The sequence below is a fragment of the Acanthaster planci genome, linkage group LG21, assembly GCF_054643075.1.
Source record: "Acanthaster planci isolate LZ-2023a linkage group LG21, COTS_SCS, whole genome shotgun sequence".
NCBI lineage: Eukaryota > Metazoa > Echinodermata > Asteroidea > Valvatida > Acanthasteridae > Acanthaster > Acanthaster planci.
This window is the reverse complement of record NC_141797.1, coordinates 3,666,258-3,681,157: the sequence shown is the minus strand read 5'-3', so window position 1 is coordinate 3,681,157 and position 14,900 is coordinate 3,666,258. Positions and strand designations below refer to the sequence as shown.

Genomic DNA, 14,900 nt, shown 5'->3' with positions numbered 1-14,900 from the left:
CATCGCTTCACCCATTGTTTGCCCAAAGCGAGGTGTAGGGTGCTCCTTCAAATTTCCTGCTCGGAGGGCAAAGTGCAGACCAATCATATACAGCATAGTGTCCACCAAGTTTTCGCCTGTGTCAGTGTCGAGGATTCCTCTGGACCATAGCTGCAGCTTCCTCGTCGTCAGTGACGACTTCTGCCTGCTGTGCCCTCTTGCCAACGGATGACAACTCGATCCTGCGGGTATCCAGAGTGTTTTTGAGAGGTTTGAAAATGTCCTCATTAAGGAGTTTCATACGACTCCCCTTCATTTCTAGATGCAGCTGCAAGGAAATGGTGAGCTCGTACAGTGTTCCGGCTGGGTAGTCCTGTCCCTTTTCCTTCTTAGCCTCCATGACGAAGCAGCAAAGAGAGTCAGATTTCGTCTTTGGACATCTCAACTAATTCTACGCGTACTGGACTGAGGTTTAGCTCTGGGTGTATAACGGCTGATCTACTTCTCTCTGCATTGCCCCATCAAAAAGCCGGGAGGCCCATGCGCACTTCTGCTCTGTAGGTGGTGAAAACCTCCATGAAATACAAAAGCGGAAGACGTTACAAATAACGTGCTAATAGTCATGTTACTTTCTGTTGCTTTTTCCCATCATTTCCTGGTCGGTTATAGGGGTCCCGAATCGACTGGAGCCTTCCAAATTAGACAGTATTCGAGGTTGTTTTGCCCCCGATTTTGCCACCTCCAACTTTTCGCTAGTAGCAATTATTTCATCATTGGATACGTAAAAAAATACCGGGTAATGGTTTAAGTCATTACTCTAGGGTGATTTTAAGTCACATCTAGTGATGATAATTTGTCCATATTATGGACAAATCGTCATCACTGGAATACATTGTCGTGGAGCTGGCACAGACCGACAAGAAAGTGCGATGCACAAGTTTGACAGCAAATGACTTGCATGTTGTTGTTATTGTTTCGTTTTAATGGCGCTTTCGGCTACTCAGACTATCTGCGCCAATAACTATACGATTATTTACAGCCCTTATTAATCAGCATTACATTACAGAGTTACGAAGAGGCTTTACTTTTAAAGTCCCCGGAGATGACTTGCGTGCCCAAGGCACTGGGCACTTTTAATTCACTTGCAAGGACGGAACCTTTTATTCCTTTGTTTCATTACGCAACAAGGGGACCAGAGAAGAGTTTTCATGTAAGTATGTACCCAACTGACTTCATTAATTTCATTCATGTAATGCCTCAACACATTAGTAAGAATGTACAGTTTTATTCCCTTGAAATCATTACAATGGGTATGAGAGGGTCGAAGTTTCAGTCGCAGAAACGAACATTCTTTGCTTTCGAATCAAAGAATGTGCACTTTTTCGTCGTTTGTCCTTGATAGACTTTGGATTGACTGCCATTGTTTAACAGTTTAAGGCCCTGTCATACCATGACAATTTAGCCAGCGTATGGCGACGTATGAAACATTTGGTGAACACACCGGCGTACGTCGAATAAGTTTAATATTTGTATAAGTAAAGAGCATGCTGGTATACGTCGTAGTACGGCGAGATCGTCGAAAATTCGACATATGCCAGCGCATGCCTCATGCGCATACGCGGGCCGCAAGTTGGAGGTAAGCTATGGGATCGTTAGCACACCCACACACGTTACTTGTGAGTTACTAATAAGTCGAAATACGTCTAGATAATATCTAGCGTACCCAAAACTTATTTCTAACCTATGAGTAACGTGCTTTGAACCCATGTGTAACTTGTGTCAAACTTCTCGAACGCATATTGACGCATGTAGACGTATTTGACGTGTTCCGGACGGCCGCAGCACTTACTGAACGTGTTTTTAACTTGCAGCTGCCGTATGCACATGTAAGTCATTATCTACCAAAACGTTCTGTAAGTTACTAGTACGTTATGTATACGTCCAACTCGTTATGAATACGCTATGTTTATGCCCAAAATTGAATACGGTGGATGGGCAGAGGAGACGCTCGACCCGGAAAAAATTCGAAATAGAAAGGGGGTAGGGGACAAATATGAAAATACCCTAATTTGCTAAGCAAAGTTTACGAAACTGTCTTAATTCATCCATTTCAATTTTTAATGGTTTATCGATTCGATATCTAGAGTACTGAGAGTAGCCCTAAAAGAGCAGGGGTGTTTTCCACCCCATACAATTTTCTACTATCGTAGCGGTACATATTTCGCGCACTTGAGAAAGTTCTCATTTTCATCTTTCAGTCACTTTGACAGTATTTTTTCGGAAGTTTTTAGCGCAACGAATAACTGAAGTGGTGTACAGAAAATGTTAGTGATCTTAGAGGTATGAAACGTATACGGAATAGTTAGCAATCAAAGTAGTACGTATAATCAAAATGACATGTGTACAATATACAACACTATCACTAAGAATGTCAACCATGCGCCAACCCATTGAGTCGAGCCATGCCACTTGGCTCGACTCGAGTCGGACTCTAGTCCCTTTTGTTTAGTTGTAGCTTGACCTGTGACATGTTCCGCTTATACTTGACTAAGACTTACAAAACTTACTTTCTTCCTCTTGCCCGAGTTGTGTATACAGTACTTTATTAAAGAACTGAGTGTAGGTAGAGCAATCAAGTGAATAAAGCTCAGTAGTCCAAAACTTGTTAGTCTGAAGTTGTTGCTTAAACATGTTTGCTTATTAGAGTTTAATTAACAAAACAAGAAGTGTTTCAGCTTGGATTTGGCCAGTGAGAGACTGGTGTTTGACCTTTATTTGGACCAAGTCCATCTCTAGGCAAGTGAGGGCGCTGTTAGAATGATGAAATCCAAGAAGACACTGTTCAGTTTGCATGTTTTGTTGTTCAAATGTTGAACCCCATATTTGCTCTTGAAAACGTTTCCGAGAAAGGGTTGCTCACTGGCTTATTTTCATATTCTTATGCAACAATAAATTGCCAAAGGAAATGGAAATCTTCAGCAGTGAAGTTTAAAATTCTATACATTTTCTGTGTACACATCAATGCAACATGGAGATTCAATGTCTTGGGTTTCGTCACCGCTTTGTTCATGAATATGCAATCTTTTATTCGTATAAACCCAACAAAAAGTCCTTAAGTATTCGTTTAAAAACCAACAACAAGTCCTTAAGTACTGAAAAAATAGGAAAACAAAAATTGAAAACTAAGTGAAATGCAAAAGCTTAATCTCAAGGATTTTAAACACTATTTTTGTACACATGCTCTCTTAAAATTAAACCCCTTTAAACATCCAAATGTCAATATTCTCTGTTCCTACATAATCTATCTATTACTATGCACAAAAGGTTCTCAAACCGGTAAGAATCATCCGATGACACAGGAATAATGATTTATAAAGATTAATAATCTAACATTCACCAATTGAAATTGACTAATCTATTCTGTATCGTTATGTTCGATTTAAATCAATAATTTTACCTTTGGGGTACAGTTTTTTTCATCTCAATAAAATTAGCAAATACTAAAACTGAAATAAGGATTAAAGGAAAATGAATGCATCAATAAGCAAAGCTGCATACGAATAACAAACGTACTCTCAATAGAATTAAAAACGTATTCTCAATAGAATTATTTATGATACTTGATATAATAATGATATCTACTAACGTATCAGCTGACTTGCTAATGCATTGGAAAATGTTGCAGGAGAAACAGGAAAAAGATGACCACCGAAACAAAACAAATACCAAAGATACTCACAATAAATACCTTAAAAGTACATAAACCTGTCGTAAATCCAAGCTAAAAAATTAAGCAAAATTAAACGAAGTTGGCTTCACGCATAGTTATCAACGGTCAGTGTGAATTACGACCAATGGAATTGACAATGATATACAAATAAATCCGAGTGTATTAAATATTCTAGAATTCCAGTGAGTATCTCATTGCAATAATAATTATAGTCCAATGACAACTGTCATTAGTACTTCCTCTGCAACATTCTTTGGCCATGTTGATAAAGGACATCTGATGCCGGATACCAGCGAACATCTAAATGCTGATGTTGATGCTATCTTCATAAAGGGCGATGACAAGGATAATAGTGGCACCAATGAAGAGCCCCAAATTGTGCAGTAGGAAAATGGTGCCTTTGTTCTTGTTTTCGTGATGTATCAGTTCTGGAAACTGCACGCAAAAAATAGCAAAATCAAAAACCAAAGAGTAAACATTTGAAGTTAAACATGAACACTGTGTGCAACGGTGTATGTAGTACTATATGTGAACTATCTATTATTTACCTCTATCAAGACCTTTAACCGCTAAAAGCCTGCCGACAGAGAGTTTTTCCCTAATTGCTTCAATCCCGGGAGGCGGTATATGTCCCCCGACACTTGTGACCGGGGGACGGACTACTGATTCATCCTCCACCTTTTCGGGGCGAGGAAAAATGAAAGTGGATGGTGAAACATGCTTCGAACTTCACTTAAAACCGAAAAACCAAAGCGTCACTCCAAAAGGGATAACAGTAAAAGGAGCTATGAATATGCAGTTCTGATGTAAGATCTGATATTATGCATACATGCATTACAGATGTACATGCACGCCTGTATCATGAACGTTGCCCCAATATGTGTTATATTGTCAGCCCCCGTGTCAAGTCAAATATTTATGGCCATGCAAATCCTTCCACGCGTTTCCCAACCCCCACAATTTCCGACACAAATTTACGCCGCTGTTAATTGCTATACCAGGTCACCTGTTGTACCCCTAGAGTCACCTTTTCCATATTTTATATTGCCGTACCAGTTTGCCGCGTTTCACTCCATGATACTACGTTTTGCAATGAACACTCTCCGTAACTTACGCATACGGAGTCGCCGTGTATTGGAAAATGCTCTAATAGAAACACACGTAAACGAAGAACTTTTGCATCAAATATTACCACCACCTTTAATTTTTTCCTCCAAGTTGCTGTATTCTGTGTGGTACCTAAATAAATGTTCTCATTGAAAAATTAAAAAAAATGAGCTTGCAACAAGAACGGAACTCCAATATTGTAAATTTTTCCTCACCATGTCCACCAAGGCAACATACAGGAACATCCCAGCTGCCAACGCAAAGATCCACTCTCGAGCCTCTGCATTGGCAGCCAATGGAATGCCAATACAGAGTCCGATAAAGGCCATCAGAGCAGACAGGAAGTTGAAGACCAATGCTTTACGGAAACTCAGACCGGCACTCAGAAGGACGGCAAAGTCACCTGAAGTACAGACAGAATTAAGCACAAGCATTGTGTTCATGCAAACACAGACGCACATTTTTTTAGCTTTTTGGCTATCTGCCCAGAGTTGCAGTGCACCCTCACCGGCGAAAGAAAGACAGACTGGTATTAAAAAGCTTTACAACTGGATTCTTTCACGCGATGCGAAGACTACAACTTCCAGAATCCAGTTCTTAAGTATGACATCACTTCAGTTTAAACCACGCCCACTGCACAAGTTAACGCGCATATTCAGTGTTCGTCCAATGGGAGACTGCAATCAGTGGCGTGTCCGCGTGTCTGACGAAGCAACTTACGAACTGCTGCAGGGTGAGTTCGATGTGCGTCCTAAACGTGCCCCGCCTCAATACTAGAGCACCTGGGCGATGATTTCGCACTGAAAAATTGTTCATGACGTTTAAAAACACGACCGCTTTTGTCCCCGTTCGGAGTGGATTGCGTAATCCGACAACTGGAATTAGGAGCAATCACTGCCACGCTAAAACGCTCGTGGACAGGTAGTACGCGCACGTTACATACCTCTTCAACCACGACGGTGTCGTGATTTGCAAAATGCACACGCGCACCATGTTGAAGAATACCTGTATGTACTTCTAAGGATTGGTTATCGCCGGGGAAGATCAATTAATTTCCCCCTGCCCAAATCCCTCCTTGGAAAAAGTTGTTCGCGGTACCCGCTGCTACATCGGACTCGAACCAGCACGCCAGCACGGTGGTCGAGTGGTCAATACGTCTGCACTAATAAGCAGGAGGTCGTGCGCTCGAGTCCCACCAGAGTACGCTAAGTCTGATTTTTTTAAAGCCTTCGGGGGCAAGCACTGAGTACACAATGTTATAATGCACGTCGGGCGGGGCAAACAAAATTCCAAAAATTAACTGAAGACTGTGTTGTGAGTGCGGTGCTACCACAGTTAGTGGGTTTAATCGGATTAGTCTGCAGCCAAGCAATGAGATATTCAGTTGGGTTGTTCGTACGCACTTACGTCTACACGCGTTTATTATGAGAAACACATTGGACCTCGTTATATACGGTTTCAGCTATATGCAACTTATAAATTTAGACTTACTTTTAAAAATACATCTCTCTACTGCCAAACATAGGCAGAAGATGTCATTTCTTCCTTCGTATTTTTAGTTCCATGTGATCAACCTACCAAGTTCGTGGGGCAACTCGTGGCAAAAGACGGCAATGCTGGTTGACAGTCCCGTACCAATGCTCGTGGCAAAAGCGGCACCTATCGCCAGACCGTCACCCAGGTTATGTAGACCATCCCCGATGAGAATCATAAGCGGTAGGGAACCAATTCCTAATTGGGCAAAATAATGGTATTGGTCTGCCAAGGCGCACAAGTCTGTTGTGTATAGGTTCCAAAACTAGAAAATATCAGTAACTACAGACGTATTCTTTCAGACATCCACTAAGAGCTTGACTAAACTTTAGCCAAGTTTCATCGGTGATTGCTATACGAATAGTTTTATTGGAAGATTTTAGGCCTTCTGGAAACATTTTAGAATTCAGTATGCTCTCAACAGTATCACAACGGAAATCTAGTACCTCTAGTAAACATAAAATAACCTCAAAGTTGTCATACACTTGCAGAAACACCAAAAACACGTAGCTCGAATTAAAATTTAAAAAGTGTAACAGTGTACCCGATACAAAACAACACAAAAAGACGATGAGCGGTCTATAGTCAGATTTCTGACACTGGTTATGAATCTACAGAAAGGGTTGAAGCCACAGAATTATGCAATGTTATAAGGTGCGGTAAATCACACAAAGAGTCTCTGTTTTGCAAGTGAAGCTTGTTCAAGTTCATCCAATATGACAATCCTGTGTAAATAATAAAAAAAAACTCTCACCGTGGCAGACTTTCGAATGATGGGGACTATGACCACGCTCGTCCGTGGCATCTTCGTTCAGAACGTCGCCGAATTGTGCATTGGATGTTGATCGATGCTTGGGGGAGCTATCGATTTCCTCCTTCAGTCTCATACTAGAGGTTCGCTTTCTCTCCCCAGGTTCATCATCTACGGGCTTCACGGAATTTGAGTGTCCTCCCTGAAGCAAGCACGAAAAAACCCATCATAACTTTCCTTTTAGATCGAGTCATTTCAAGTAAATTTGCCGAACATCATTTGAAATCGCCGCTTGAGGAGTGCAAAACAACATTATCCTCAGGCAAACTTGAATTCTCAGTTCTGATTGGTCGATACATGGCAACAAACAGTGTGATAAATAATATATAATCAATGTTCTGAACTGTGTAATTGCCGAGCCGCTGTCGGTAACTTTTGATATATAACCGTATTGCACGGTTCATATCAAACCCTGCCTAAAGCGCTGTTCTAACTCATCGCACTGAGCCATTTTTACGCTAAAAGCAAATGCAACATCTGCATAACTGCAAATTCAAAAGTGGCGTGTTTGCCGTGCTGGCCGTCACGTGTTTAAAAGCACGTATAGTTCTTTCTTAGTGTAAACCCTGTTTTTGTTGTTGTTGTTGTTGTTACTGAAATATATTAAAACACAAATAATTCCTATGCTCCCTCGATGCAGAATTGTGGTACATCGGTGTTACTGTTTTGGCTTTGCACCATATGATATCTTTTTTCTCCTTTTTTATGTAAAGCGCGCATAGTACTGCGCGTCAAGTTTGCTTGAACATTAATTCGTTATCACGCTCGCGCTCATAGAACAAGGAATGATATAGTGCGCCTGTGTCTCGTATTCGCCTATAGACATAAATAAGGTTATTTATGTTTCCACCCCAAGTTGAAGTGCCCTCTTTTGTTCTGCTTGGAGCGGATATCACTCGGCCTTCGGCCTTGTGGCATACGGGACACAGACGCACAACATTATTCCGTGCTCCACTCGCGCTCGTGTGATAACTAATATAAATATAAGGCTCGTCATATTAATAGTAGTACGGAGCTCTGGAAGTGCCATCCGACTTGTTCAGATACCGAGATAATTTCTCTTATTAAGTGGACACATAAAGCGTATTTAGTCGATTTAACGAGATCAATGATGCAGTTAAGTCGACTTCCTAAATTTAGTAAGTTGACTTGGTGAGATATTTCATGACTTCAAGTCTACTTTCGGAATTCCCTGTGTCGACTTGGCGAGATTATTTATGTAGTTAAGTCGACTCCTTTATTTGGTGAGACGACTTGGCGAGATAACTTATGTCATCAAGTCTGCTTTTGGAATTCGTGATGTCAACTCGTCGAGATAAATTATGTTGTCAAGTCGACTTTACAATTGTGAGAAGACGACTTGGCAAGAAAAATTATGCAGTCAATCCAACTTCCTAATTCTGGTAGGTCGACTTGAAAAGATAATCTATGTCAATGAGTCGACCTCCTAATTCTAGTAAGTCGACTTGGCGAGATAACTTATGTTATCAAGTCTGCTTATAAAATTCGCTGTGTGGACTTGGCGATATAAATAATGTTGCAAGTTGACTTCATAATTCTAGTAAGTCAACTTGGCGAGATAATCCATGTCATCAAGTGTACAACATGCAGGCATAAACCGACTACTCACAAGTGAACGTGACCTGCAGCGTTTTTTCTCGCCAAGTCGACTTGCTAGAATTGGGAAATCGACTTGACAGCAAAATTTATTTCGACGAGTCGACATAGTGAACTGAAAGTAGACCTGATGACATAAATTATATCGCCAAGTCAACTTACCAGAATTAGGAATTCGACTTGAGTATTTGACTTATCTCGCCAAGGTGACACAAGCAAAATCCGGAAGTAGACTTGACAACAAAAAGTATCTTTCCGAGACGGCATACCGAGTTCTAGAAGTAGACTTGATGACATACATTATCTCGCGAAGTCGATGTACTTGGATTAGGAAGTCGACTTATTTACATAAATTGTCTCGCCAAGTCAATAGAGGGAACACTGGAAGCAGGCTTGATGTCATAGAATATTTCGCGATGTCGACTTACTGTAGTTAGGAAGTCGACTTAACAACAACATTTTTCTTGTTAAATCGACTAAATAAGCTTTATAAGTCGACTTACTAAGATAAATTATCTCGTTGTCTGAACAAGTCGGATGGCACCCATAGAGCGCCGTAGGGGATCAGATGTAGACGCCAATAAACCAAGACGAAGGCATGGAAACTGTACACACTGAGTCTCTGTCATACTGTGCATTACGCGGTTTACATCCTAAGAGTTATTGCAATCAATTACGAATTAGCTCACAACAAACACGGGGGATGCTTGGTATCCAAACATCATGTTAAATGTGGGAGGGATGCCATCATGAAATTTTCTGTCGGCATATTTTTAAGAGTATATGGTAGTCTGATTCCCCCTCTGTCCCTGTTCTAGTCCACGGTACATGCATGACTTTGTGCTGTCTCCACACTCCCCCCCCCCTATGGTGACATCGTGTTGATGACTGAGAGCAATACGCATGTGAAAGTTCACTGTATCCGGGGTGACTCCACTTGAAAATGTAACTTTAGATTTGATTAGTGATTATTTTGTGTTAACCTGATTGTAGTGGCATTGTAGCATATTCATGATAACTTTAGATGTAAACTGAAAAAAGACAATGTGAAATACGGAGCAATAATATGTGACAGGAAATTTTTAAAAGCGTTAACATAATCACGCACAAAAATCTGTAATAAATAAAACACTCATCACCATCTGTTTTTCGTAGCAGTTAGATAGTCGTTCTAGTATTTTGCTGTTAAATTTCTTTAAATCTCTTCAAAGTACAGTTCCCTTGGTTGTGCTTATTTTAGTCCCTTTGTTGTAGTCATGTGTTCTGTGTGTCTGTTTATATCTGCATTTTTAGCATTCAAATAATGTACACCTATTTGATGTTTTTAAAAGTTTCCGACTGTATATTTCGTATAATTTACATGTTTTAATTTTGTGACTTTTATGATAAATAAACTGTGATTTTTGAAAATTTAATCGTTTTTATTGTATTTGGGTGAATCGCCTTAAGCGTCAACTTTTGACAGATTGAAATTAAAAATTAAATGTTATAAAATATTCTTATAGATGTTTGCAAAAACAGTGGAAGTAAAAATCATCTCATTCGATAATTTTTCAAGGACAGAGGGTGAAATTCTGGGTAGATGGGGGCATACATCCCCCCCACAATTTGATTGGGGGGGTTGGATAGGCTGTTGAATTACCCCCCACTTCGGGGGGGGGAACAGGCGAATTAAAGGTAATTTTCCTTTTGTGCTAAAACGAAAAAAATCTTTAATAAAAAGCAAAAGCTTTAAGGACGGTATTCTGCTTTTAAGGTTAAGGGGCTTAAGTACCAGTCTGCATAAGATATACTTCTGTATCATAAACAGTGCTCCTAGTGTCACGTGACACCCCCCTTCAAATTTCCATTCCTGGGCCTTTTTTAAAAGCCATCCACCCCTCCTGTCTTCGGCACCTGATTTCCACCATGCACTTGTCAAGACTAGGCTAATTGCAAGCAACAGGAAAAAGACTATGACAAAGAGTGCCGTCAAGATCAACCAGCTCCCAAAAGAAAAACAACAGTGGGAAAAAAACTCACACCAAACATTTGCATGAGAGACTCGAAAACGAAGAAGACGTAGATAGCAACGACAACCACCAGACACTTCCAAATGTAGGCAAGGTCCTCTGAGGTCGGATCATGCGTGACGCCGGCTGCTGTCGCATCGTGTGCGTGAAGTCCTACAGCCTGTTGATCAAGACGTAATACACAATGAATTAGTAAAAGCAGCATTCGTCTTTGAGCGAAATAGAACAAACATTCAAATCCCCATTTTTTAACAAATAACAATTTCAAGGAGGGTAGATTCAGTCGTATAGAGTTAGTGTTCAATTCCTGATGTTGCACTGCTTTAGTGTGTTGACATTCATTTTTGCGCGAAATTGAATGCACCTCTGTAATCCTACATTCATCTTAATTTGAACTCAATCTGTTTCGGAAAATGTGCAGGCGATTCCGCACGAAGTGTTATTTGGAATTAGAATTCGTTTGTGTGCCGACAGAAGTGGTATTCTCAGAAGTGTTTACGTGATTGGTTAAATATTTGAATGTTCATGATTGAAATAAACCATTGATGTTATCATTCGAAACTACCGACTATTGTAGGAAACCTACAAACACCAGCGCTGAGGGAACATTCCTTCTTGTGCTGCGTTTCAGTCATGGAAACCTTAAATTTTTACAGTTAGATAACAAACACACTATAAATGAGTAATATGACATTTATTATCAAAGTGGTGTCATGATTTGTGTAACCTTGCATATTCTAATCAAATTGAACGTATATTTGGCGATTTCAAATTACAGCAAATGAAAATGAACAAACACTTCTGAAGGGTCACGGAAAAGACAAATTTTCAGCGAATAGGAATGCATACGTCAATCCGAAATCCCAATCACGTATTTTGTAACCTTTTCAACGAAACGTAATTCACATTCATTTATTTGAAGGGTGCGAAACGAAGTCAAATGCTAGTTATTGCGAAAATGAAACCACGTTTTAAGTCGTTTCCGGAATCTACGTTAAATTGAAATTTTATTTAACAAATTAGATCGCACATGCATCTCCCTAAATTGGCTGAGAAAACCTACATTATATCAGCGAAGCCAAATCCACTACCCCCCCCCGCATTTTACAAGGTCTAGCATTAGAGATGACAAGCAAGAAAGAGTCGTGGTAAAGATGACCCAGGAGTGTCAAGGATATCAAACGAAATACCCGTAATACCATGCATGGGGTCTACGGGCAATTGAAGGAGCAGCACAATCTATTGTATGGATGACACTAAAGATACCTGTGGAATGAGATGCACTACGGCGTCGCCTACCAAGGTAGACACAGCCAAAGCCATCATAGTTTGCAAGACTTTCAGATAGACGTCCGTACTAAGGCACGGAAGGAAAGCCACACCGGCTATGGCGCAAAGGCTGATGATGAACACGGCCAGTACGCCATAGCCCCAAACTACAGGGGTTAAACAAAATGCAATGACTGAAGAGTAAGCATTAAAAATTATATCAAAACGACGAGAACTGCAACTTTTTTCATCATGGAGAAAACATGGACGGTGCAACAAAGAACTGTAGTTGCTGAACCGCATAACATAATTATTGACATGATGCAACTTGTCCAATTGAGAAAACCTTGCCTTGCAGAGATAAACGGACGTTCAATAAAGCGGTTTCAATCCAACAATTTAGAATATCCCCTCAGTTTTTACACCAATTCCAATTCGGTTTACATGGTTCAGTCCAAAATGACTTGACAGCGAGAGAACAAAACGATCTTCAATATGGTGAGAAGAGTCCACGAGGACACTTTTTATGAACGAAACTGTTATGTTAGACGTACCTTCTGCGGCACTAGGGCCTACCGGCACAGTGGTTTCATTGCTGACGCATGGGCCACGGAGCGTCTGCTGAATGAGGGCGGGGCTTAGCTCCTTGAACTGCTGGCGTGTCACGCCCACGCTGTGATTGACACCAAAGATGTCAAAAAGACCATCAACGGAGAAGCACTGCAGAAGGGTGAAAACCATAAAAGAGAGTGACCGTAATTTATGTCGGCAAGGTGTTCTACCTGAGGTGTGACATTGCTTTAAATAAACGCAAATTCAACATGGTAACACTATAGGCCTATCTTGTCCATAAAACAGAGAAGTTCCATAAGCTAAGGCCGCACTTTATTTTACAGGAATTCCAAAAAATCCTGGAGTGATTCTTTTTTTCCTACTACGTAGCATATATACGAATATCAAGGTTAATGTGTGTAGGGCCTGGGCCAACTGAGTTGACACTAAAGTAAAAAAACACACACACCTACATAACACCACGAATAATGACATGAGCTATTTTACACGACCCTTTTCAAAGCATTAGTCTCAGAAAACGTGTTGTAAACTAACAGAGTGGACGTCTAAGCTGACTTCCCCTTCGTGGGCGTGGTCATGGTCGTGGTCTTCGTGGGTGACGGTTGCTGCATTCCGTCTGTTGCGTCGTCTTTCAGCTGACAGTTGGAGGACTGATCTCCTGCGTCTGTGTGCGTGGTCGTGTGGATCCGGAGATACGCTCCCTCCTCCGCTCCCGGCAGAGAGCTTGTCTACAATTTCCTGAAATTCTGTCACGATTAAAAAGAAAACATCTATTTACCAAGACTTTCAGCACATTACTGACTCACCAAACCTCTAAAACATCTCACTAGTCTTTCAACAATAACACTGGTAAACACTCTTGAAGTTTTAAAATAAAATTGGAAATAAATCTTACTTTCTTCACTCAGGTAACCGTCCGTAGCATAAGTATCGAATATATCCTCCAGGAACGCCTCTGGATCTAACTCGGTGGCGTTACCAATGCAAAACCCACGGACGAGACTGGATATCAAAATGGCCGCCACATGTTCCAGCTCGTGGTCGTCTGCTCCCAATTGGTGGTCGGCTACGGTCTCCTCGAAGATAGTTTCTGCGGTGAAACACTGCATAGAGGACAAAGAATCGAAGCCATTTATGCAATTATTTATCACACGGCTGAAATCGCCGCACTGTTCATGTAATTTATACAGTTTACGTGTCTCGCTTTAGCTTGGTTAATCTCTTCACTTAACGCAATGAGCGCCTTTAGGGAGTCTTGTGTGCATTGCGAGTATGCATTACAATTTTTATTTTTATTATTACAAATTGATTTTTTCAAGATTTGCATTGGAGTCATTGGAAAAGGGACGAGACATAAAAACCACCATTGGCGCGTATGTTAAGTCCTGTCGCTGTCTATCTGTTAGTACGTGGCTGAAAACGTGTTTTGCGAGTTGTAAGCAAATTTTCACAGGGCCTATGGCATGGGAAAAGTTGACACCTTGAAATATCGTAGATAACATGTACGGTACAAATATAAAATACCTTGGCAAAGTTATCAGCTTTGTAGGTCGTGGTCACTGCATCTAAAACGTCCTCAAGCTCCTCCTCCGATAGATTCTGCGTGTCGTCTAATCTCGTTAGAACTTTCTGGGCAAAATCTTCGTACGTCAACGCAGACAGATTAGCCGCAGCTGCGCATGCGGAATTCAGGTCGGCTACGTAATACATGAGCACGACGCATGCCCGGTTGAAGTTCTCTTCGTCCAGGCCATGGCTGGGTTGAATGCCAAGAATGGAGAATAAGGTGTCGGTCTCAAGACACTGCATATTGAAACAAGAAAAATTTGCCATCGGTGGTAATTTTTTTCTTGTCAGTTCATTCAATTTACCTCGATTTTTTCTGCAAGTTGTACCTGTCAGGGTCAACTAAAACAAATAGAAAAGCCAAACCAAACACGTGAATTTGCATACAATTCAACACAAACCAGGTTAATGGAACTCAAGCAACATAAAAGCAATAAATATGTGCATGGCCGGTCTTCATCGTTCAATGCCAGCTCAGGAGAGTGGACGTAATTAATGTAGGAGCCGTAGACGAGGGTATTATCAGAGTTAATTTAAGACTGGTCAAGCACATATCTATTCCCGTTCCTAAATAGCCTACCTTTACAGTCAGAAAGTCAAAACAAGTATAAATTGTCAAATTTTCGACAATTCTGTTCCACAGTTTTCACTTCATTTTTTTCAAACACCTCTTCGGCTTTTTCATGGTATGTTCCCGTCGCAA

At 40.8% G+C, this 14,900-nt stretch overlaps 1 protein-coding gene across 1 annotated transcript in view; it reads right to left on the bottom strand.

Moving 5' to 3' along the window:
• Nucleotides 1-2,623: 2,623 nt before the first annotated feature.
• The window catches only part of LOC110981609 (metal cation symporter ZIP14-like), a 29,110-nt gene continuing 16,833 nt past the window's right edge, over nt 2,624-14,900 (bottom strand). Inside the window, exons 2-11 of the mRNA XM_087131292.1 lie at nt 14,156-14,434; nt 13,527-13,734; nt 13,166-13,377; nt 12,613-12,778; nt 12,056-12,225; nt 10,800-10,949; nt 7,104-7,302; nt 6,395-6,547; nt 5,032-5,219; nt 2,624-4,144 (exon numbers count right to left, since the gene is read on the bottom strand). Coding sequence (XP_086987418.1) covers nt 4,010-4,144; nt 5,032-5,219; nt 6,395-6,547; nt 7,104-7,302; nt 10,800-10,949; nt 12,056-12,225; nt 12,613-12,778; nt 13,166-13,377; nt 13,527-13,734; nt 14,156-14,434 — 1,860 coding nt within the window. The 3' untranslated portion in view covers nt 2,624-4,009. The remainder of the gene's footprint in view (nt 4,145-5,031; nt 5,220-6,394; nt 6,548-7,103; nt 7,303-10,799; nt 10,950-12,055; nt 12,226-12,612; nt 12,779-13,165; nt 13,378-13,526; nt 13,735-14,155; nt 14,435-14,900) is intronic.